The sequence below is a fragment of the Varroa destructor genome, unplaced genomic scaffold (genome assembly GCF_002443255.2).
Source record: "Varroa destructor unplaced genomic scaffold, Vdes_3.0 BEIS01000002.1, whole genome shotgun sequence".
In the NCBI taxonomy this organism is placed as follows: Eukaryota; Metazoa; Arthropoda; class Arachnida; order Mesostigmata; family Varroidae; genus Varroa; species Varroa destructor.
The window spans coordinates 50,772,370-50,798,172 of record NW_019211455.1 but is presented as its reverse complement, the minus strand read 5'-3'; the positions used below and the strand labels follow the sequence as shown (position 1 = coordinate 50,798,172).

Below are 25,803 nucleotides of genomic sequence, written 5' to 3'. Positions count from 1 at the left end.
CATACTTCTCTAACTGTTTCTGATTATGCTTCGCCTTGTTCAGCTTATCTTCGGCATCTTGAACTCCTGACTGATGTTCTACTAAAGCACGAGAACCTTTTTGCTAGAACATTTAGAAATGTCGTCGAGTTAATATACTCAGAGCAAGCGTGTAACAAGTGTTCTAGAGGATTCCTTCCTGTAAGAGTTGTCGCGCAATTGTTACCCGTCATAGCTAAGAATTAACACACTATACCAAAGTAATCGAAGAAAAAGAGATAGTGCCTTAGCTCCAAAATATGTCCAGAAATATACCCAATGCATTAATTTAATTTGAATAAAAAGACTTGGAAGGAAGTTACCGAGTTACAGAATTTGAGTCCTTAAGTTGCGTATTTTATGCCTAATAGGTTCTTGTGTGCAGGAATCTCTCGCTCACGTAAGTATTACAAAACGACTTTAAGTCTAACTGTTTTATCATTAAGTTAAAGTAAAAAGTAATAAAATGCTAGTTGGCATTGGCTGATGTGCACGAGTGATCTTCTACAAACGTGACCGCCACCGAAAGCTTAAAAATAATCCGACAATGTTCGTCAAGGACACTTCAATGTTCGTCAAGGAATTCTTGCTGAACTTGCTAGATTTGCGGCTATTATGTAGTGAAACCGACAGTTCAACAGAGCCAGTATCAAAAAATTATTGAACAAGTGTAGAAGACCGTCCTACTTACTTGTGCAGTCTTTGCTGATTGGTTAAGGCGCTGGCCTTGTAATTCAACGGGGTTTTCCCGCGCCGGTTCGAATTCTGCTGACCGCAAGGCGTTCTTCGTCAGTTTCGTGTCATTTTTTTTAACATTTGAATAGATTTCCTGACCTGTGTTACCAACCCAGTCGACAATAACTTCAACAGCCAAGTAGTGAGATAGTTCTTGCGTAAATCAATCAGTTTATCAAAGTAGTACTAAAGCAAATACCGATACAAGACCAGAAACGATAAAAGTGTAAATCTAATGGGTCTTGCAGAGGAAAACGCTGGCTGAAGTTCCACACCAACGCAGCATATATCTATAAGCCACATTTGGTGTCCTCAAGCGCGTATTATAAATTAATTTCTAAAAGACCAAGGATTACCTGTTTTTTCTCTAAGACCTCGGAATAAGCTAAATACACAAAACCACTAGGACCGATGTATTTATGGTACCGGGCAAAATATTTGTGACTAAAGTTGTAGTTTAATTATTGCTATACACTAATGTTAGTGTAATGAAGATTCGTGTTTGCTATCTCAAATAAGAGTTTCAGACCTGCTTTTTTTCTATCTAACCATTACTACGATTTTGAAATTTAAACGAACGAACGAGCTGAAGGAAGAAAGGCTTTCATTTAGAGCCTTCCGCATTAACATCAAGCTGATTGAAAATAAAAAGAAAACGAAACTTGTAATGCAAAAGCCTCATATTTACCACGCCAATCACGAACATCTAACTTTACACACTCCTGTAGGCATGAAAAAACATACACAAATATATGTATTAATATATACAGTAGTTCATTTATTTAAATTGTTGATGACATCCTTGTTTGTAGAGCACACGCCTAATACTTTAATTGTTGTTGCTGTTCGGACACGCCATTGTTATGTCGTACTTCACACTACAGCCGATCGATGCTCGATACCATTCAGAGTTTATACGCGCTCATACCACTTCATTATCGGTCATAATTTTTTGCTACTAGCAAATGGTTTCACTTGGTCAAGCAACACTCATTTTCTTAAGTGAATTCGAAGTTGCCTGGCTGTTCCAAATACACCAGAGTCTTCATTATCTGTTCGGAAACTACAGAAAACTGAAGACAGCAAAAGGATGTGACCAGTGAAATCATCATACTTCTCCCATTCAAGAGAATTTCGCTTTACTAAAATCCATCTCGGGGTGCTGCGCTATAAACTTTTGAAGCATTTCGTTCTTCTTCTGTTCTTCAGACGTCGGCAGGCCCATTGCCTTTTGCCGTTGATCGTACATCATTTTCTCAACCATTCCTCGGGTTTCCCCATCGAGATCTGACAGCTTTGAATTACCAGGAGAAACCTTCTGCGTGTTGATGAGCGGATCAGTGAGTACCAGGTGGGGCCACCATTCCATTTTATTCACCTAAAATTAACAGAGGAAGAGATACGGTTAGACTGAGTGGGCCGGCCGGCATATGCAAATGACAAAGATATATACAATACTCGAATCATAAGCTTGTTTATCGAGCAGACTCATCAACCGCAGTAGATAAAATTCATAGGTTTTATGTGACATTTAGGATGGCATCTGCTACTGGACTGAAAATCTATCAAAAATTCTATAAAATCTATCAAAACTCTGTATCACCTGTGCATGTCTATATAGTTTAAATCCAAGGTCAGCCGTTCTAAAAGTAATTTTCGCTGGATTCAATTCGCGTTCACCAGAGTTCAAAACAGAGTTCAAATTCAATCGTAGAACGATACCCCTGCTCTCGATTTTTCTTAGATTTCCTCGGTCGATTTTCAAAGGCTTTTCCTGTTATGCGCTTCTCTGACTTTGGAAAGAAGTACAATTATAGACTATTAAATCTGATAAGTACACGGGAACCACCGTAAAAGAACTGTCTTTTTCGTGATAGAACCGTGTTCTGAAGTAACGATGTATGAGTTCATGCATTATCGCTGCGGAGATTCTACGGCCTGTTCTCTCAACATTTGGACCTGTTTTGGCTGATAAATATACTGATGTTTCTGAGCACTTCTTTAGTAACAGTATAGTTGTCACTTAGTTTAAATTCGTAATGCTCAACATCCAGATGACGGTGAGAAGGAACTTGGGTTTTTGTCTTGGATGTTGTAACTTTCGTCGGCTTGAGTGTGCCTTTGAAGCAATACATAGATGATCTTGTTTCTGTCCTCACAGCGTACTCATATGTCCACGTTTTATTTACTGTAACGACGCGTAGGAGCAAACTCTACTTTTTTTCGATTTTTTTCGACTGTGGTTTTTCTGAGACAACCGTTTACGAGTCGGAATTAGTTCGAAATTCAGATCCTTCGTAATATAATTTTTTTTTACCTCCGAATGATTTTTTAAAATGACTGGACTTATCTAAAATCCCTGGCTCTCCTTTGGGTACTCTGAGAGCAAACTTTGGGTCCATTCGCACAAGTTATCTTAACTCTCTCCTCTATACTTCATTTTTTTCTCATGAAAATGGAATATAGTTAGAAGTCATCTACTCCTAAGAGGTCGCAAATACAAAGCAAACATCTTCACACTCGGAAAGTTGGTCCGTAGATAGCAGACATATAGGCGTGTGGCGGGTCGGTTTCGGCCGATAAAAACCACACAGTCTATAAATTATTTTTTTGACCCATTAGTTAACGCTATGTTCAGGCTTCTCATTTCTTGCGCTGCTATATTCATTGGCTGTAGGTAGCACGTGGTTATTAATATTCGAAAGGCAATGCACAATTACTCAATTGTTTTAATTAGACATAGGAAATCACTAATGTTGTTACTGAAATCAAACGTACCTTTTCCAGGTTAACGACAATAACCTTGCCATCTTCAAGGTTCCAGAAGCATTCTTCCTTTTTGACCACAGCATACATCTCGCCGTCGATAGTCAACGGAGATCCCTTAAGGCCGACCTTAAGGTGCTGCAATAGTAAAGCACACATATAAGTGTATATAAATGAGCACTTAAATATTATTCACAATGTAAGAGCAAATAAATCACGTGACCGTTGGCCGGATTTTTTCCAACCTATAGAATTTTATTACAGCTGTAATAGGAACCCGTTGTGCATCCGCGTTTGAATTAAGTTCAGGAATTGACAACCTGGGTTATAGCACTTTTGCACTTTCACCTGTCTATCCTCAGACTATCTTCATTTTTGTGATATTAGTTGCTTCTCGAACTTTATAATGAAAAACCGGAATATAGTGTCCGAGAAAAACTGTTATTCTACACGTACTAAACGTAAAGCCATTTATCAGCTTATGAAACGATTCTTCGCATTTTGTCTTTTTGAAGATGCTATCATTTCCGAGTGAGCACAACATATCTTCTATGTTCATCTTAAAAATGAGGTCCGATATTCACTTCATTTGCCAGATTTCTTATTTTCAAGCAACAAGTACCCTTCAACTTCATTCTTTAAGTGGTATCCCTTTCATGTCTAAGTTTTTTGATATCTTTACTCTGAAGCTGCATTCGATACCTTTTGTCACAATGAATCAACGAGACACATCAAAATATTTAGTGCTTTTATTTGTTTCAAGTTGTCTTTTTACTTTCTTTTATTATTTTAGTTCAAATATATTACCATAAAACACGCCACAATGGTTTCTGGGCAAATTCAAAATGAACTCTCAATATTTTAAAAAGAAACTTTGAACATTTTCATAAATTCGAAACTCTTTTGGGAATTTTTTGACAATTTATAATTGCTATTAAATAGGGACTTAAGTACTGACAAAAAACTGATATAATAAATTATAGTTTTATGAAAAATTAAAACTAAAAAAAAAATGTGAAGGGGCGAGCATAAGCAAGACAAAGCAACGGACGTAAAGCATTTTCTTTATCTGGACTGAACCTGGTTTCGGACTTCGCCTCCACAAAAGAGGTTTGTGTCGAAACTTTGAAAACGGCAGCACTCACAAAGTTCAGACTATAGATTAGATACTTTCTTCCACAAACCTTTCCATCATTGAGATAAGTAAAAAAAAAATCGATACTATATTACCCTGTATATATTAGTAATGCTACGACTAACCGTATGAAGACAAGTATTGGGAAAAGCATGTACTTACTGAAATCGTTCACACCTACGCTAGTTTATTTATTTTTGAGTTTGGCGTAACAAACCTTTTTCTCAATATTGCAAACGACATCGCGCGATTTAATTTTAAGACCATCAGGAATCGGTACCCGAAGCTCCACCTCCTCAAGGGTTTGGGTCCATCTATAGTTTTCTAGATCGCAGCCATTTTGATCATTCGGAGGCAGCTTATCTTTGTCCTAAAATTACACCAAGAAGCGACAATAATTTCAGGTTAGCTCAGGTTACCTTTGTGCCATCAGGGGTGTCCATTTTCGCTATGTTATCAGCCTTCAAGTCCCAACACAAACAAGCAAACATTTAGCATAACTATGTAAACTACTCAAAAAATATAGGAGAATTTCAATACATTAAAGTATTTGGTTTCTACGTGTCTGAATTTTTCCCAGAATCTCAGGGTGCTTTGTCAAGGTTATTTTCAGGGTCGATGTCAAAACAACCTCTTTTGATAATAAAAACATTTCGAACAAGCATAAAGTTATACTTTGTGTATTATTTGTTAATTATTTGTTTACTATATATGCCGTGATAACTATTATTATTGATTTATTATACTAGAAAAGTGCCTTTTTTTAGGACTTCAGGGAACATAAAAAATACTCGGATGAGTGCCTCTTAGGCTGCGAAACTGGAGGCTACGTTTCTTTAAGTGTCTGTACGTTACATATGCATAACACATTTGTAATAGGAATGCTGTAGTGGTTAATTTGGCGGCGCTCAATTTGAGACAGAAAAGTAATAGAGCAGTATGTTGATTTAACGGTATACCGTAATTCTATTGGCTTCAAAAGCCTTTAGTAAAACTGCTTGAATATCTTACCTTATCGACCTCCGAATCCTCACCTACTGAAGGGTTACTCGTCTTCTGTAAACGAAACAGAAATAATTATCCAAAGAGATAATAATATCCACACAGTACAAGCTCGATTTCGGTCGCGTATATCGGTCTTTCTCAAAACTTTTAGGATTTCGAAAAATCGAAGTCTTTATAAAGTTTCATGTAACTCATACAGAAGCCTTGTGGTTGCACAAAAAATTCACTGCGCTCATCAGCCTAGAGACGTTTTGACCGGCGTTTTAAGATTTAAAAGAGCTTAACAGGAGATTTGAAAGCACGGAAACGGAAAAAATCAAGATGCCAAACCAAATGAAGTCGTTTCATTGGTTGAATCTTGTCGCGTTCCATCAAATCCGAGCGGATAATGATCTGATGATGTGATTGAGGTTTTTGCACAAATGCCCTCTTCATTGAAAATGCCAAACATCGTACCAACGTCAATATAGAACCTACTGAGTTATGATCTTCTAGAATGTGCGACATGCTTCCACTCACAGTCGTACCACGCGACACTCTGGGACGCGTGTTTTTCTTTTTACGGTCAAATGATTTAAAGCCACAAACCTCAAAAGTAGCACCTCCTTCTGGTTGCTTCTCGTTCAATTTTACTTCTCCTTCGGAGGCCATATTTCGGAAAAACAAACGGTCAGATTCAACCGAACTTTATAACAAAGGCAACACTATGATTCGTGTCGACAGTTGTTATGCACCGCAGTTATCACACACCCATCATCAAATTACCACACACACGTTAAATTGGTCCAGGTGTCTTTTCGACAAATCCCAGCTAACGTAACGTTTAAAGCTGTGTCGGCGGCATCGTTCGGCGTGCATCGTGTACAGATTGCCATTCATTTCGATTCCAATACAGTGTTTTAGAGCGTTTCTGACAAGACGATATCATAGCCATTAATTTCTCCTCTCCGTTCTTGCGCTTAACTGCAGTGGAACACGAGCGGTCAGTTGTTTACTAGGAAATGTGCAGAATGAAGAAAACCAAGTTGTCAGCGAGATTAGACAATTGCAAGTATTTCGCTATATTCGAAGGTTGTTCCGCATTTTTCTAGCCTATTTATCCTGTTGACCGGGTAAGAGCTCTGCTTGAAGAGAATTACCTGAATATGGGTGCATTGTAAGCTAAAGCAGCGGGACATCACAAGAGAGAGTGAAACGCAAGACAAAGACAGTTAAAATTGGCCGGGTTTTCGCGCAGGTGTTCTTCAGCAAGATTAGCTATACTGAAATTCTAGATTTGATATTTCAGTCGCTCGATATATCGGGCCATGTGAAAAGTGTAGCTGGTAGATCAGCACGAACCCAATCATTAAAAAAGTGTTTATGCCCAGGTGCATGTATATTCATTTGTGTGCGCTCTGAAATCTCAGTTAATAAGAAGGAAAGAGAAGGTATTAGTGTCTGAAAAAGGTTTCCAAAAATGGCCCTTTTTGGAACTCAAATCGTGATCAGTATGATAATGGCGTGTGTACTACAAAAATTATCGTTCAGCTTCTCCTTTGCACGATGGTTGCTTGGAAAAAAATTGTTTGCGTATCTTCCACCGTCAATTCAAGAGCTTCAGGACGCTGAGGGTATAAAGGAAGAAAGCAAAAAACATAAAAAAAAGGTGAAACTTCAATGTAAAAGTATAAGTCAAGTCATTTTAAAATTAGTGGGGGGTAAGATATTACCAAGTTTTCAAAAAAAGAACAACTTTTTTTTTATAATTTTTAAAATGCACACGTCTGTAGGACTTTTGTAGTATTGATTGCTTATATGCATCTAATATGCACTTGAGAAGGTTACTTACACTAAATACGCATTGATTAATTTAAAAATAGTTGATGTGTTACATCAATCTAATAATGTCCTCTTGGCTGTTTCCGATTATTTTTCATATATGCATGGAATTCAAAACTGGTGAGGTACAAAAACGCTCGTACTCACAAGACGTATTGGTGTTTCATCAGTACGCAAAATAACGTTGTATTATTTATTTTTTTCCAGGGCTCTTCGCCAGACTATAAGATTAGTAAAAATGTGAATGTGGCTTTAGAACACATCCCGATAACTGCGGACGATCTTTCGGCTTTGCAGTTTTATCCTGAATATCAGTGGCTCCTGGACTTCATGGCCTACACAACATTACTTTACGGGATCACAGAGGTTATTAACTTCTACACGAGTCGATGCTGGCTAAATTTTTGCCACTCTTTTGTCGGATTTTGCAATAACAGGAATATACTTATGTTTATAGTATTAATCACCATTTTATCGACGTTTGAAATTTAAGGTTCCGATTAAGTCTTGAAACACCTAATTTCATTATTTACTAATAAATGTTTACAGATATATCTATCATGAATAACCTCATATGAATGAAGTCTGAAGACAGGAATCACTTAGTAAAGTGACGAGTAATAAACTGAACGTGTTCTTAAATAGTACATAGTCAGTGAGTGACGTCATTTGAAATTTCTTAGGTGTACTTATTTATGCGGCCGAATTTAGATGAGGTCAACATGTCCGTCCTGTGGTGCCTATTAGTGGTGATCTTCGTCGTGCGAACGTTGCTCTCGTTGGCAAAAATTTACTTCCGATCTGAAGAGACTTCAGCCGAGCGCTCGATGTGCCTCGTGTGTGGTCTAACCTATCTTTTAATAGCTATGCTGATACTTATCGTTGATGAGAAATGGCTCGAGTTTGGACTCAGAGACGCCTATGACAGTTTTAAGGTAAGATAATAATTTGTCTGGTCAATCTGTAGATAGCAACGTGAACATTCGGTTCGCACACATTCAGTCAGACACATACGTGCAGACACAAAAAGATTTCAGGCTCGTGAGCTGTACAAAGGATCTCACGGCAGATATTGCATTGACAAATATAATTCATATGACTTTTATTTTTAGACATCGGTTACAAAATTCAGCGAGGAGATCTCCCTGGAAACTGCCGGACCAACATCGGAACTAATCTTCAAACTGAGTCTGGCAGCGTGGGCCGGAGTTGTTGGAGCGCTACTTGTTTTTCCTGGGATTCGCTTTGCACAGATGCATCGCGACTTACTAGCCAGTGATGTCATCGGCCCACCGGGCAAAATGCTCGTTCACCTCAACTTCGTATTCCCGCTGTTCGTCCTTATGATGTGGGTTACTCCGGTAGCTCGTGAGTACTTCACGCAGAGGATCTTCTCTGGAATGTCCGGCCCAGTTATGACACCGGACCAATTCGAAATATCGCGAATTATGACAATTATTATCGCCTGCGTACTGCGTCTATGGCTATTCAATCGCTACATGCAAGCCTATATGAATGTTGCGCAAAAAAAAATTCGCAACCTACAAAAAGAAGCCGGGCGCATACAAATTTCTGAGTTTCGCAAGACGATTTCGAGTGTGTTTAATTATTCATGTGTCGTCGCACTGCAATATGTGGCACCAGCTGTACTACTGCTATTCTCTGTCTTGTTATTGAAAACGCTGGGCGATTACAGTTGGGCAGGTTTGCCAGGCGAGACGATTTTGCCAAAATCATCCGTTCCACTACCATTTTCACTGCACAGGTTAAAAGAAGTGTTCACGCCAGCTCTGTTTCGTGGCGTCTTCAATTTTGCCACGTGGTGGATTTCAGCGTCGATTTTTTTCAACAGCATAATAGGCTATGCATTTTATTCGTATAATGAAAAGGCTTAATTTATTAGCAACAGTAGTAAAAGCAGCAGCTAAAGACAGCTCAAACGGAGTAAAACATAGTTTTTCAATTGCATGCATACGTGAGCGATATAACTTGATTTTAGCCAACAAAATCAATAAGAAGTCACGAGTATCTAAAAAAATACTCCGCAACTCGTTCAAGCTTAAGCCTTAAATATAAATTTAAAAAAATCAATTGTAAATTTAGTTAAGACAGAAGTAAAATCTTCGAATCTTTGTAGTGACAAAAAACCGATGTTTCTAAAATATGGTAACATAGCTTCCTAACATCCTGACGTGTGCTAAACGTAGAATCTGCAAAGCTATTTCAAACTACAAAACACGATTGACCTCGAGCGTAAATGGCAGCACCTGCCATAGTAATAATAATACGAAAATGACCTGAGAAGAGTGTGCGTTTGTTGTATCCGAGAGGACACGTGTTATATTTAAACGCACGAAACTTTTGTACAGTAATTTTTATACCCCAATAAAGTAAACTCATTCTATTACCTCAAAAGCTGCGAGTGTCAATCACTTAGATAAAATCTTAAGCTAGAGAGCGTGCAAACAATATTCGTTTTACGAATGTTGGTAGTCTTTGCTTTACTTTGTAAATTAATTAATTAAATTAATTAAATACATACTGTATATACTAAAAAAGCGTGTTGCTGACGTGTCTAAATATATGTGAAATTGGTGTATGGATTGTCTGTTGTCGTGAGATCCCGTTCCCTGGATTAAACGTTTTTTAGACGAACCTTCCACGCACATATAAGCTAATCAGAAAACTAGTATTAGATGTACTAAATTCACTATCCTTCCTAGTACGAATAGTACCCAATGCAGACGGCCTTCCTCAGGAGGAATTTCCATTAATGCAACTATTCGCTTCTGTGTCTAGTGGGAGTTGGCACGATCAGAGATGGAGTGCAGTCACAAAGCTCTTGGGCATTTGGTACAAAAATGGAAGACTGTATGCAGCCTGAAGGATTAAAAGTCAACACCCTATGTTTTGGTTGATTAAAGATAATAAACTTTACTAGAAGCTGCAATTCTTCATATTAGTGTGCTCTTGCGCAGCTAAAGTGTAAAATAATAATAATAATAACAATATAGCAGCAATCTATTTCACTTATTCACTTAATTTTAGATTATAACTTAAGGGAAGTGAATTCAAAAAATAGTTGGAAGATATGTAGCTGTACTAATCAGCTTTAGGAACGCTGGGTAAAGTGGTTTTAGTTGTTGAGTTCGAAATGTAACTAGTCTACATGTAGTGAAATTAATTATGTTTTATCCGTACATTCTGCTGAAATTCATCTAATTGAATTTTAATAGCCATAATAATATTAAAACTGTTTCAGCCTTAGCCCTGCATTATTACCTAGTAGTAATTCTAACGATTTACTGCGCCCTTCGTGCAAGTTTTAATACTATTATCACAATGAATGTTACTACGAATAACGTTAAGTGCGGATAGCATTTTTTACGTGAAAGAGCATTTGGTTTACGAGTACTGGCAGGCTATTGCTACTGCAGCTGAAACGGGTGCTTCTGCGTGAAAAAGATGCTTTGAGACACCGATTTATCATACATCCACTTGTCTATACTCGTCCACTAGGAAATTTGTTCACAGTGTATATAGCCATACAATAAATCTTGCAACACCATCGGCATGTCCCATGCTAAAATCAGCGTTAGCGAACATTTTCCTATTGCATGTGACGCTGCTGAAAAGCGGGAGGAACACAGTGTGTTTGTGTGTGTTAATCATTTCAAGAATGCGAATGTTTTTGTGGCCTACAAATGTGTATTTTTTACAAGTGCCATGTTTTGAATACGTTTATTTTGAGTAAAAGCGGGCTTGCTATTTTTATACCTTTTTTTGTCTGCTATAGGAAATTAATTTTCTCTAACCTATTGCTGCGTTACATTTTTATATCTAGTAATATAATTGAAAAGAATTTGATTAATGTGACATTAGCGAAGCTTGTAGGAAATATATATATATATATATAACGACAATGTTTGAATTGATTACTTTTTGGACTAGTGTGCCGTAATTGTGATTTTTTAATATGAGCTGGAAGTACTCTTTTATTATTATTCGCATCCCACTGTATTTTTTAAATTATAGTTTCTCCAAGTAAAATAATAATTCATTAAATTTTGTTGCGTTCACCCAACATGACTCAAAACGGACAGCTGCAATAGCATACAACAAACTTCAATTACTAATTAGAGATTCAAACAATGTTACTGAAATTCAAACTAAGGCTTTCTGATTATCGAAACTGTAATTTTAACCTGTATATCAAGCATACTTAGGTAGAGAAGGTGCCAAGTGAAACGCATCTGTACTTTGTGGATTTCAAACTGACATCTTTTGAAGATCAACACGAAGCGACGTCACAAACAGCAGAAGGAACACCACCGTTGCCGCCGTGACATGTTACGATCAAACCAAATGTTCCGAGTTTTTAGATCTAGTATTGCCATTGAAACATTGCCGCTTGAGACGGCTCTGGCCTTCCCCTGATACGAAACAAAATTACGTCTACGCTTGCTTTCAGTTCTAGACTGCCTCCCGAATTGTCCCTAAGTTTAGCAAACAAATAGTACTACTGCACAATCACGAGAACATACGATACATGCAGGTAAACAGAAACCTTCTGCTTGAGAAACCTCAACATATAAACTATCGCAGCTTGATCTCAAATGGTCAGTTTTGTTTTTAATGACTGATTCGGTTTGTAATGTTTTGCTTGAGGGGAAGACTATAGCCGAACGATAGCATCGTAAACAGCGACAACTAGCGACACGAAGGTTTTTGTCTGTGCTTATAATGACCGCGTTGCTGACTATATTGCAGCTTAAACGTGGCTATTCATTTTACACTTCAGTGCTTTTGCAACAGCAAAACGCTAGGCTCTTTTGTGCTGAACCACGGTGCCATGCTTAGTCCTTCCCAGCAAGACCGGGGTTGCATAAGGAGCATTTATGTTAGGTTGTTGAAATTCTCTTCGAGATAAACGATGTCGAACAACAGATATTAGAAGCCATTAGTCTGGTGCCTTCTCCGGTTAGCAGTTGAACGAGAACGGCACGTTGAAGGACAACCGTGCGCGCGATAGTCTCAACGCTTTTCGACAGAACAGTGAAGATCACTGTTGATGATGAATGCGCCAATTTTATGACAATAATCATTTTTGGCAAGAAACTTTAGAGTACTGTGCTCTTAATCAGTTGCTCGCTCTTAGTGAAAAACAAGATCAGTTCCTGCATACTTGTATAAAGTATATAGTGATACATATAACTTTACATACAATATAAAATTGATAAATAATGGAACAATGCAATACCGTACGTTGCAATAGAAAATTGATACAACAGTGGAGCAGAATGGCAATCGTTTATGAAAAATAAGTCGTACGCTACTAGCATGGATAACTTGGTAAACAAGTAATAAAATGTCAATGTAAGAGAAACTAGCAAAACTCGCATTTTCATTTATATTCCTAAATTCGTCTGTCTTTATTGCAAGTGTTGACACTGCGTTGGTAAATGGTATATATCAGGCATGTGTCTTTGGCTGCGACCAAACGTTCTATTGCTTTTTTAAAAGCACTTTGCAAATGTATACAAGAATACAGCAGTAAGAGAGCTGTGCAGTAGTTATTTGATTGCTATCTATGGGTTGTTTGGTCGTAATTATGCCCAAAATTGCCACATAAGGACAAGCGGTCTCTACTGTCTCTATGCGCATGTAACAACTTTTTTCATCGAAGTTTTGCTTAGATAATCACGCATCTAGCAACGTAGACTGTCGCTTTTATAGCTCGACACGAATTAATAGATATTTATCCCGATTTATCTTAACAGTACTGTTTTAAAAACGGCCTTGCAGAAGAAACTGAAAGGAACTTTTCAAACATTAGGCACGCAAGTATGAATCACGCATTTTTCGTCGCAGGTTTACAGACCACTAACCAAGTAAATGCTATACCTGAACACAATGTACTTATCTAGCTACGATGGCAGACAGTCTTAAGTATGGACATGTCGCGCTGCGCATTGACTGGGGCGCGGAGCGAACGCAGGAAGGAGGGCAGTAGTTGCTGGTGGCCCGAGCATACAGGAATTTGTAACCAATTTCGTCTAAATAACATTTTCCCAGTTGTCGCACTGGCGGCACAATCTACAGCTGGCTACAATAAACCCCAGGGGCAACCTAGAGTGTTGTTGTTTTAATTTCATTGATCTGCTTACGACGAGCGTCGTTGCAGTAGTAACTAAATATTTTTCCCAACTCTTCCGAGTTTTTCATTTAGACGCAGCACGTATACTTACGGGATGGAAACAGGCACTATTTAAACTCTATTTAAACTGTAATAATTCGAGGCAAATGCCTAAATATAAGCGGTCACGCCAACGAAGCTGTAAGTATAGCAGGAACTCTACTGTGCTCGAAGAACTTACCAATAGATCTACAAATCTATGCTAGCCTATATACACATATCGCTTAAGTATATTGAATTACAGAAATAAAATTAAAATCAATATCAAACTAGAATGAGAAGATCTGCACTTATGATATCGACCTTACCACCTCTGAAGTTGATACCAAATCAAACGCGCGTTTGCCCTAAAAGTAAGTCGATCAGTGTGCATCTATGCCTAGCGCATTTCAATGTCCACTAGTCAACAACGAAAGCCCCCTAAAGCGGTTACAATACGCATATGTGGAAAAAACAACGTAACTCGCAGCGAAATGTACAACTGTCACGTAATTCTATCACGTAATTCGGCGTTTTTTCACTTTTCTGACGACACCCCATTAACCACTATAACAGTTTTATCCGTTCAATAAAAGCAGGGCTTGTTCCTCGGTTACTGGTTCGTTAGTCAGCCTTTGCGGGATTGACACAGGAGCCGCTCCGTCGGGATAAATTCAGGGATGAAGGAGGTTATTATCGTTATTGTCATTCCGTATGGGTCACTTACGTTATTAAGCTACTATAATTATCGCTATATTCGATTAAATTCTCCCAAAGCATAAAACCGACTGGTTCCCACAACAATCTTGTTCTTCATTTTAATTGTTGTTGCACTTTAAGATAGCCAATTTGGCAGAATAGAGGCAATATTTGTGGAAGTCGTGTGACGAAATGGACTACTATTTTGTGAGTTCTAGTCGTGAATACCATATCGGTAAAAGTTGCAATATTTAGATCAACAAGCTGACGCTGACTGAGAAATATAAAGCTGTCACGTTCGATATTGTACAATAAAAACTATGGGACGTTGTAGCAGTAAACTATACGCAAGTGAATGACAAACTCATAACAACGGGCCATTGTTGAGCTTATTGAGCTTTCACTGTATCGTTCGCGCTGTCTGTCGTTGTCGTTTTTTTGTTAGTGATCTCGTGTGGCTACAGGACTGGTGCTCTTCTCTCCTCTTTGCAGTAACTTCAAATTCTACCATTTGAGTATTCCGCTGGTAACACCATATATTGATATGGTCATTTTTGAGCGTAAAAATGCTCGTAATGTTCAGTAGAAAAATTGATCTTGAATAACTTGTTCTATCGGGGGTATGCCTTTTATTTCCCAGAGAGTGCGAAATCGCTTAGCGAAAGATGCATGTTGCAGTGCAAATGATGTAAAGATATATTCAGCAGCTCTTCTGCAGCGGTGAAAAGTCTACCAAAAGAAAAAAACCCTTTAGTTTATTGTGTAAATTTTCCTAGTTTCCTATTTTCCATAGAAAGAAGTGGCCATTCTCAACATAATGCGCCGTATGCTAAAGGCATAAAATACATAATCTAGCAGTTTGTTTATGACTAAAATACTACTTTTCAATATAAGAATAAAACACTCGGGTTCGGAAGTAGCTAAGAGAGGTGTTTTTAAGTTGTCGGCAAAAAGAGGTCCGTCGAAGAAGGGACGAAAAAAAAGTGTTTTATAGCTCTACGTGAAGTGTATAGAATACCCTGCGACCTTGATATTATCAGCAGACCATTTACCACAGGAATCAATGAAACTCATTGTTCCTTGGAATTGATGGCTGAAAGAAACAAATCGTGTTTAGCGCATTTGATAGCCAAATGAATAGAGATGAACCCTTAGGTGAGTGCCAGAAAAAATGAACTTTTTAGAACATGCAGGATTATATATCCACGGTTAGTTTAAATTCGGCGTATATAAATCGATTATTTTACAACAAAAAAAACGTTCATACTTTTAGTCTTCTCTTCGGTGTTAGAGCTAAGAGCTCTACTAATTTAATAATACGAGGATTTCGAGTGGCTGCATCGAAACGACATTCAATGTACTATTTCATTACACAGGAACGAAGGGCATCTCCGATATAAAACAATCGACCAGAGATAACAGGTTCTTGGACAGCTAGAAGCATGCAGCTCATACCCCAGTTTGTGTTAGGATCAGCCAACAACATCTGAACGGTTTCCGCTACATCAACACAGTCTGATTCAGCTGTAGCTACATCGCACATTTAGGCCATATTAGTGCTCTTTTTATGACGTAGAATCCGCTTCCATGGCTATCATCAACGCCGCCTGCTCTTTATCACTGGAGCTGACAAGCACGGTAACAACAGCAGCAGACGTACTTAATAAGACGCCTCTTTTGTGGCCCTGTTGACAGTAACTGGGTGAGTTTGCCCTCAGTAAAGAACGAAAAAGCCTTTTAGAAGCTCAGCATTACCAGGGGTTAATTTAAAATTGATGCAACGTCTTTTGATTCATGATTACCTCATTAGTGAAGAGGACAACGGGTGTACCAACTTAGTTGTACAATAACGATCTCCCTGAAATCGTGAATCCTTAGTCGTACAGGTCAGTGTGAAAACCGTAGCTTTGCATTGAGAAACCTAGAACGAATCATAGAAATTGTTATTTTGTCAACTCTCTGTTTGGCAGGTGGTTCATTCATCATCAAACTCTTTTGCGTACTGGCTCGACAAGGACGGTTTAATACATAACGAAGATGCACTGATGTCGTCGTATATCCAAGTCGAATGACAAAAAAGCGATACCAAAAAGCAATTATCTTTGTGTTTCAAACAGCTTTCGAACTATCAGAGAAGAAACTTCTCCGATTCGTTCTGAAACTACTCATCTGACACTGCAGTGAGAGGGTAAAAGGGAACAAGTATTAGAAATGTCGAAGTTTGAACCGCTCTTTGGCGAACACAAAAGCTAAAAGCAGATAATGTACTTGGACCATTTACTAGCCTACCAAATACAGCAGCGGATATTAAAATTCTATGTTGCAATTTAGTTTTGCGACACTTACAGCCAATAGTCAATACTCAGGCTATAGTTACAAATTATACAAATAAAAATAGCTTCAATTAGTATTGCCACTATTTGTAACTGATTTTATCATAGAAACATATACATACATACAACTGATATACGTGTATAGCTGCATACTTTGAATCAACAATGAGCTCTAAGCAAAAATAGAACAAACAAAATAAATTGGAAATAAGTTTGAATTAAATCAATGTTACGACATGTTGTGAAAAACTAACAATTTAATCAAAGCCGTAATTTCAGCAAGAAGAGAAGTATGTTGAAACAGCTGACGTGAATAATATAAACACTACGTCTATAATAAAATCAATGCTTTTGTAAGAACTTAATTCAATGAGATATATTTGGCGTTTTCGTTTACACTAGACATTGTCCTCCTCATTTCATCTGGATCGGGCATAAGAGTCTCCTCTGAAGTCTTTAATACGTAAACTTTACGTCATTCGATGGCGGGTAAGTTCTGCACGTTTTTCAAGTCGCCGGCAAATAAATCCCTCGGCGGATCCTTGCACAGCGATCATTTGTAACCCTTAATGGTCAATTTTAGTTAGTCTTTTTTAAAATGAGTTCGCCTCACATTACACAGGACAGGTATAAATTTCTCGATCTGGATTTTTTTTTGCTTTTTCAAATCATTAGAAAAGTTGTGCTATCTCTGCTTTTCTTTCGAATATCAAATAACAAAGAGCGAGCGATTGACGCAGGTCCTGTTGTTCGTGTAGCGACTACCAATGAATGCCAAAATAAACCTACATGTTCCTGCACTTTTTTTAATACCTGTGTTAAACATGAGCTACGATCATCTTTAGTCTATTCATCTAACTACTTTATGTCATGCAAGTCAAGGCACAACTTTATTGAACAGCTTTTTATACTATGGTCTGTCAATATGCGGGTCTAGTTACGCCACACCGTCTGCCAATATATTGTTATCAACAATAAGGAACTTCAGTGTCAAGGTCGGTTTACGGTTACTTTATGAAATAAGAGCTCGTTCCGTTCGCGCCAAAACATTACGACTACTAAGTAAATCTGAATTGTCTCAAGACTGCACCTCTCTGCAAAAATATTTCAACTACTGATTGAACAATCTGTATTTGTTTATTCTCGCCTGAAAGAATATTGTTAGCTCTATACATATTCATTTAGACATCACTGACATGTTTGCGGCGTTCCAAGGCTTCTACGGCTCGACGAATAGCTTTAACGATTGTTAGCTTACCGCGTGTGGGTGGTCTTAGCGGTTCTCTCGCTGTTCCCCAGATTCTGCTTTCAAATCGTTACCTTAGAACATCCCTCATGAAGCCTCCGAGGTATTGTTTTGTGAAGTATCCAAACATCGATATGCTCTGGTTTGTAATATTCATTGGCTCAATCACCTGCATTTTAAGAACAAAGTAACTGGCACTAAAATTCATGTTAACATAATCTCAACTCTTGCGAGGCCGTGATGGAAATCTTGAACGTTAATATACTTTCTAAATTCCTTTCACGAATGTCTGCTGCTTCCGCTACACGTTAGACATTCAATAATAACAACACCAATTTCCTCCATAGAAAATACTCGAGCTAAAGAGATTCGCACGTCTCTAATGGGATATTCAGCGTTCGCCGAGGGTAAACTAGTGAATTTAAATTCTTTTAATTTTTTTACATTTCCACCCTTCACAAGGCTGAATCTTAGTGCTGTATCGGACCGGCGTAAGTGGTTTTTGGTTATAATTTCATGACTGAAATGATTTACGTGGAAAAGATTATTTTTTCATATAAAAAGTAAATAATAAAGTTAGATCGTTCCTCTTGTGCTAGAACTACCAGTGAAACCGAACCGTGTTTTCAGGCTAAGCTTAGTAGATTTCACCTTTCGAACTTCTGCAGCAACAAAATAATTAAAATAGGCCTAGGCTTTCTGCGCGAAGCCTTGCGTATACTTGCCGTTTTTTTAACTAACTTTTGAGAAGTTTGTGTAGAAAATTTTCGCAAGATATCTTACCAGCTAAATTAGACAATAAGAGAGAATTGGAAATATGTTCCAGTAGGAACTGGAAAAGTCCTACACACAGTACGAATATCAACAACACCCGATAGAGTACGATACGTCAACATGTCTTCCTACTAGGCCTTTCTGTTCAGGCTCTGTAAAAGCACCATAGGAGCTGTTCGTTTTATGCTAGTTTAAATTGGCACCCTTAGCTGAAGTAGAAAATGTTTAGTGAGCAGTAGCATTATTTGACAGGTACTATTTCAAAGATACGATATATCAAGCTAAGCTGCTTGCATTTATTATGATCTCGTTGACTAATACTGCTAAGGTGTGGTTATTTGTTTAGTATTTCACGAGTAACCTAGCCTTATGGAAATCTACTGTCGTCTTTCCACTAAATCGGTGCTGAAAGGTTAAGCGTTAGAAGAATGAGATGCGGAACAAAAATAAAACGGTTAGCAAATCTCAGCAAAAAGAAGAGAAAGCTTGTCTCGACAGAGAACTATTATCACCACGGAAAGGTTAGACGTATTGCGTCACCTTGGTCGACAGATGGCCATAGGAACAAAACATCTTGAAATACGGATGCGATCATGGCCAACTGGAGGACATTCTCCACAGCAAATGATATTGAAACAAATGTTCGACCTTACGCTTTTAGAATCAAAGATGGTAATCAGTTTCGGTAATTAGAAAAACGCTTGCGTTGTCTGAGACACGGTAACGCAGGTAATCAATGGCAAATTAGCATTACTTGACTCACTAAATCTTGCACCACCATATAAGCCACCAAAAGCATAGCAAAAGCGCACTTCTCACTTCTTCATCGCCAATCTGGGAGTTCGTTTTATGTTAACTTTGTCAGCCGAAAGAGTTATTAAGGACAGAAGCGGGTGTCTAGGGTGAACGTTAAGGAAACGTAACAAAGATCATTTATTTTTGTCAACTGTTCCGAGTACTATTAATTTAAAAACTCTTAAGGTAGTCACATGCTGGAAGCGCCCGTTGGCACAGGATACCATCGAGTGGATAGTTCTGCCCCCGATCGTTAAACGAAAACTAACTCTAGCGACAACCGGAGGCAAAATTCTGTGGCTGGAAGCAATAAATATCGTAACGACGAAACTCCTGCTGCTGAAGGGTTACAACGATAATAATTAGTACTGGAAACATTGGTCATTTCAGCGCCTTCTTCGTGTAATGCTATGGACGACATTAACCAGCACGCTGTTTTTACGTCCTGAATGTATCACTATAGATAAGGTTTAAGCGAACCAATAAATACTGCAAATTGGAATTAATATCCTAATTATCATCACAGTTAGAAAAGGAATAATACCGAAAGTTTCGCCGAAAATCTAACGTTCAAAATATAAACGACATAGTTGTAGCTACAAAATAACAATAATAAAGTACCACAACGAGCCAATAATTGAACGAATATCTATTTATTATTATTATTATTATTATCTACCCATCGAGCTGTTAATTATGTTACTTTCTCTATTTAAATGTGGCATGTTTAGGAACAAATCAAATTTATTTCTGCATTGTATACCATCTACTACAACTAACTATTGCCCCGCATTGTTTAACTGTCTGTTGGCCTCATTCATTAACGAAAGGACATGCGAAAACAACACCTTCATTATGAGTACATAGTGGCGTAAGTATTAGCCTATTTCTGGGTTTGTTGCATGTAATACGGCTTGACTGCTGCAAAACACCTTGCGTTTAACATAACGGAGGTGTATAAAATTGTAAAAAACTCCTATGAAAAGCACAATACAAGATTTGAACACGTCAGCTACTTCCTACTCTTAGTTACTACTGGAGTTATTATTATGAAGTTGGCCCGAAACTCGAAAAAGCTAATTAAGATAATGGTTTAATAACTAAGTAAAAGTAACATGGGTAAATCTCGCAGTCTGGTCTTCGTTAGAACTATACATCAACGCAATGGGGTACGACAGTGTCAATATGTCTACGCTGACGCACCACCTACGCGATTGGAGTGGTAAACGCACGAGCTAGTTTTTTGATTATTGTTGAAAGAGTGCTTTGATTGGACTGTATTGATCAATAATTTAGTACAAGCCAAAACAACAAATAGGGAACCCCCAGCAATCAAAACAAGAGTACAGGTTTGGAATGGGACTTATATACCTTTAGTATTATGGAAAGACCTAATCCCCTGAAACACTGCTTAACAGAAACACCAAACCTGAAACCGGAAAGATATCAGACCAAATCACATTTCTGGCATTTAATACTAAGATCAACGTTTCTCAGACATGGAACAAATCATCGATAAACAGTATCTCTCGTTTAAGAATATATCCGTTTCGGAAGCCAATCAATGTATAACTCGAAATGTCCCTTGGTAACAAGCTTCAATATTTTGAAGCACCAGGTTGGCATGATGCTGTGGGACGAAATAAGTGTCGTGTCCGCTTCGAAAGTACATACAAGACTCAAATATGTTGCAAGACGAAATCTTGTCAATTCTTTCTGTTTTAGGTGTTTACTTTACCTCTATCAAGGGTTCTACACTGAAAAGAAGGGTGCAACTTGCACGGGCTATAAATGCAATAGTTATTGCTTGGCTTCTTTTACTTCGTCTATATAATGATAGTTCAAAATTTTCGAAGTGTAAAACATAGCGTTCTCTTTTCATTTAAAATAGCTTATACGCCGTTTGTCACTTTGGGCACAGTGGTATAGAGGCAAAGTAAGTTAAAAGGAAACATACTCATATTCAAGTTTACTTACCATTTTGGGCACGTGGATGGACGGCGATGGAGGACGGTTGCTCCTGTCATCATCAGGTGTTCGAAGAGGTGCCTTCTAGAGTCGCCGCAGTCATCATTGTAGCCGTTCTCATCGTCGGTTCTTTACTGAAACAAAAATGATCACAACAGCTGTTGTTCCAATCAAACTAACACCTCTACATGAGGATTTCGTTCGGTCTTAAAAAACGTTTGCTCGTATGAGCCGTTTGCCTGCATAGTGCATAGTTCAGTGACAGTATTCAAGCCACTGTCTGCTCTTCCATCCCTTGCCGGGCTAGAAAAACGTGTTGCTTTTCTTCATCATTAAAAAGTCGTCATGAGTGTCAAAACAAGATGCCTTGTTCAGTTTAGCAGTAACATCGAAGACGCTCATCCAAACAGCCTCGTTCTAAATGATTGCGCAGACCTTAATCCAGAGCCATAACAATTGAGAGGTATCACTGGCGACTTTATCCGGTATTGGGAGTTTCATGCGAACGTCATATCGAATGTACTACAAGTCTGTAATCTTCAGGCCTGTGAATGGTTTGACTAGCAAGTCATATTGAAATTTAGGCGCGCTTGCAAGTACCTCAAAAATAGTGTTAATAAAAATTTCGCCAAGGTCACGATCTTGTCTAGAGACGGCCATTTGGCTGAAAAAGGGTGATTTTTGTGCTCAGTACGATCTATTGTATGAAAGCTAATGATCTACTCGTCCGCGGTACCTTGCTCTTGGAAAGAGATAATTCGTCCAAATTTACGGTAGCATTAACAAATTAGTAGCAGACGAGCAGGAGAAATAGAAGTTAGAGCCTACGCACGGCTTTCCATCCTTGTCAAACGAAGGGTATGACTAATCTATACAAATCATATAAGAGTAATGAAAACGCACGTGACATTGTTAAAAAGGAAACAGCCATTTATTACTGGGTACACGTTCGGTCATACTGAACCACATGTCAAATTACTAAGTATTAATTGGTCATTGACTATTGTTATTAGTGTTACTTTTAAGAATAGACAAAAACAATGTAAGTACGAAAAACAAAATAAAGTAACATTTTCGACTGTTCGCCACGGTCAATTGTACTATCAGATGAACTAATCGACAGTCATATAATTGAAAACTGTCGCGCGGTTGATCGGCGACTACGACAAGGCTTATATAAATTGCTTTGTGAATGAATCGTGTGCGGAAATTCATAGACAAGCAATAAAACGATGCATTAGCTTTTGATGAGCGTGATAAACAAACCTTAATGAGGAATAAAATCGAATTTTCAGAAACACGAACATTTTTATCTGCATTTTTTTTTTGTTATTACTGTTATATTTTTGTGAAGTTTTTATTGTATTTATCCTGTCCAATCGAATCGTCATAAACTGAAACGTTGATTAACGCATCTACGCTACGCGCTCTGCCAAGCTGCTGCGTCTACTATGTAAGAAAACTACCGACATATCAGCTCACAAAAGGCCAACATGTAAAAATGATTTAGTAATCGGCTATAAAGATGCAGCCAACAAGAACGGGAATGACTCACAACGATAAAGCGCAGGCGAATATTGGACGTGCAAGAAGTTCAAAGTTGGCATTTGTAAATTGGAAACGATTTCTGTCTTACGAAAGCCAATCAAAAGCTGGATCCGGAGAAGACTACCACAGCAGCGGCCGTCGCTGCTTGAACCAGGCGGACACAACATGGATATTCATGCGTTCACAAGCGCGTTTTAATAGGAGCTTCATTCTTCATGGTGATTTTTTATGCAATGAAAGGAAGCTCATTAGGCATTTACGTAACCATCAAGAAGCTCTATTTCTGAAAACCTTAAAGATTATAATAGCTGAGCAAATCTTCTCCATCCAATCAAACCCTACGCGTGTTTCTTCAATCGGATAACTATTCACGCAACTATTCACATCTATATATCATAGAAGCATTGGGATATGCGTCTTTTCAAATACGTACCGCTACCCGGACGTCTAATTTAAATCGTTTTGCCACTTTCTGGCGTTCGCCTACGAACAGAGCTGTTCCGTGTCCCTGCGCAAACTCCAACAATAATAATGACACACTTCATTAATGCAAGTACAAGACCGGATCAAGGGGTATATGCTCTGGGGCATTAAAATAAGGGGCCCAATTTATTCCAAGTTTCGAAGCAGCAAGGCTTACGTCACCCTGATCGATAAGAACGCCCTTTAGAAAAATGCATACACTTTAACCACTCTAGGACCTTATTAATATAATCCTCATTATATATTCATATGGGCAAAGAATTATTTACTTTTTAAAGTATAGCATCAACCACAAATAGAAATAATTTTTTTCGGTATTTTTCAATAAAGAGGCTCTAACACCGGATAAAATGAGATCGCGCTTATCCAACGAGCAGAGAACATAGGATGTAAAAAGTGGTTTTCTTCGGTAAAATATTTCTCGTCTTTTGCCTCCGCAGACAGTACATAGACTATATATCGAATAATGGGGTATATGAATACGTGAACATGTATTCTTCAAATGATAAGAAGACAGCTCAGCAGCAGTAGCAGTCGAAGGGCTAGTATACTGGGTGAATCAGAAAAATGACCGAAGGAGGGACAGTTTACAATAAATTTCCTCTGCCAAGTAAATGCTTTGACAAGAATAATTGATAACGAACGTTAAAAGACTAGAACGTCTGAAGCAGCAAATCTTAGGTCTTGCTGGGTTGCTATGACGCTTAGTGAATAACGTATTTGTCTGCTAGTTTTAAGGACACGCTGTTTCGTGCTGGAAAGGGCCAGCCGTCTGATGGAATGCCTAACAACGATGGCGAGCGTAAACTTTGAAACACGAAGGGTTACTGTGACACAAACAAGCAACGTAGTTTTAAATAGGCTCAGATTTTTAGACCGATCCAGATCACAAATCCCGAAGATACAATAGAATGTTTCCCTTACATGCCTATCTTGTATTCATTTGTATCTGACCTCTTAAATCTTGTTTGGATATGATGAGTCGGAGCAAAAGATGCGTTGCCAGGCACCTTCTGTCGAACAGCTTGCAATGTATTTAGTTACGAACGTTTGTGATCTCTACACCTTGCTCTGTCGTGTTTTACTGCCTAAGATGTCATTGTCTAATTTTATCACTTTCATAGAACTCAGACGATAGCAGGTTACGAATGCATAAGACTACATAATTACTGGTTCTGATATAAACTCGTCGTAGTTAGTTTACTTCTAGCGGTAATCGAGAAAAAAACATACGGTAACTTCGACTACCACGCCTCGTTCTTAGTCATCGAAGTCACAACTCAGTCTGTTCTATCTTACAGTGCAGAATACAAGTAACGCATAATTGACTTCGTAGTGTGTGGTCTTTGTTGGGCGTTCATCGATGACTGCAATTTAACATTGCGACCTTTAATACATTGCTACTTTTTTGTTAGCTGTGCAGAAAGCAACTTGACAAAGTAAGCAAATTATTAACTCTGTTCGTTTTTCTCCGTGACGGGCATTAGAAATAGGATTTTCAGAATTTTCCAGAAAACTAAATGCGGCAAGTCGTTTATCAAATGGAAGACACCACAAAATGACTGGCATAGGGATCAGTAAAGCAGAAAAATGTTTTCCGTGCACGTAACATGCATTATATACGTCATACATTGTTATTCTGTCTGTTACATCGTCTGACGCCGGTATTAGTCGCAGTCAACCAAAATGAAAATTCACTAAAGCCGAACGTATTACCTCGGCCTAGGAGGGCCTGCGCGATGTGTGGTGCTGTCCGTGATGATAACTGTTGTATTTCAGTCTCCTCTAATCGGCTGTCGTCGATACAAAAAGAAATGATTTCTGCTACGTTGCGTCATATGCCACGATGCATGCAAGCACACATCCGAGTGCGAGCTCTCCCTTCTACTATACGATATGCATCAATTTCAGTAGATGTAATCACAACCAGTTCTCTCTATAGCGAAAATGGTATCTATCTACCGCCCGTCTCTGTGTTGGCTCGCATTCAACCCGTGTTTTTGGGGTTGTTGTCGTTGTCGTTTCTGGTACCTCTATCATCGGCTGACTCTACTGTTGAACACAGCTTAGCACGTTGACGGCCCCACAGCGTACGCACGCTTTCCTCAAGCGGTGGAAGCAGCGGCAGCAGTAGTCATAGAACTGACAGTGCAATGACGTACGGATTGGGGGCAATGGGCATCGTCTCCCCTTTCCCCTTTTAAGACTACTGCGGCGGCGGGAGCGTATAACGCGTCACTACCACCGCCATCGCCACCGCCTATGTATCTGATATGTGTGAGTGTTTGTGGGTGTGCGTGTA

The 25,803-nt window shown here is 38.5% G+C and overlaps 2 protein-coding genes and 2 long non-coding RNA genes across 14 annotated transcripts; 2 read left to right on the top strand and 2 right to left on the bottom strand.

The window, feature by feature from the left end:
• Positions 1–1,504: 1,504 nt before the first annotated feature.
• On the bottom strand, positions 1,505–6,432 carry nudC (nuclear distribution C, dynein complex regulator). The gene is made up of 5 exons (XM_022792888.2): positions 6,248–6,432; positions 5,666–5,710; positions 4,872–5,024; positions 3,532–3,657; positions 1,505–2,131 (listed from the first exon to the last, which is right to left on the bottom strand). The coding sequence occupies exons 1-5, from the start codon at positions 6,308–6,310 to the stop codon at positions 1,877–1,879; spliced, it is 642 nt and encodes a 213-aa protein (XP_022648623.1). The 5' UTR covers positions 6,311–6,432; the 3' UTR covers positions 1,505–1,876.
• A 174-nt stretch (positions 6,433–6,606) lies between these two features.
• emei (transmembrane protein 161-like emei) lies at positions 6,607–9,895 on the top strand. The gene is made up of 4 exons (XM_022792885.2): positions 6,607–7,307; positions 7,688–7,846; positions 8,164–8,415; positions 8,593–9,895. Exons 1-4 carry the CDS (start codon positions 7,119–7,121, stop codon positions 9,373–9,375), a joined length of 1,383 nt encoding a protein of 460 aa, XP_022648620.1. The 5' UTR covers positions 6,607–7,118; the 3' UTR covers positions 9,376–9,895.
• On the bottom strand, positions 7,106–25,618 carry LOC147757961 (uncharacterized). Of its 10 annotated transcripts, none has more exons than XR_015322442.1 (5): positions 25,218–25,618; positions 21,480–21,604; positions 20,874–20,931; positions 17,884–18,102; positions 7,106–16,275 (listed from the first exon to the last, which is right to left on the bottom strand). It is a non-coding gene; the product is annotated as an uncharacterized LOC147757961 (long non-coding RNA). The 10 variants fall into 10 exon arrangements; XR_015322446.1 differs by having other exon boundaries at positions 17,946–18,102; XR_015322439.1 differs by lacking the exon at positions 7,106–16,275 and adding an exon at positions 23,452–23,526 and having other exon boundaries at positions 17,037–18,102.
• Positions 15,933–17,060, top strand: LOC147757962 (uncharacterized). 2 transcript variants are annotated; one of them, XR_015322450.1, is made up of 2 exons: positions 15,933–16,056; positions 16,325–17,060. It is a non-coding gene; the product is annotated as an uncharacterized LOC147757962 (long non-coding RNA). The 2 variants fall into 2 exon arrangements; XR_015322449.1 differs by lacking the exon at positions 15,933–16,056 and adding an exon at positions 16,103–16,240.
• Positions 25,619–25,803: the final 185 nt, after the last annotated feature.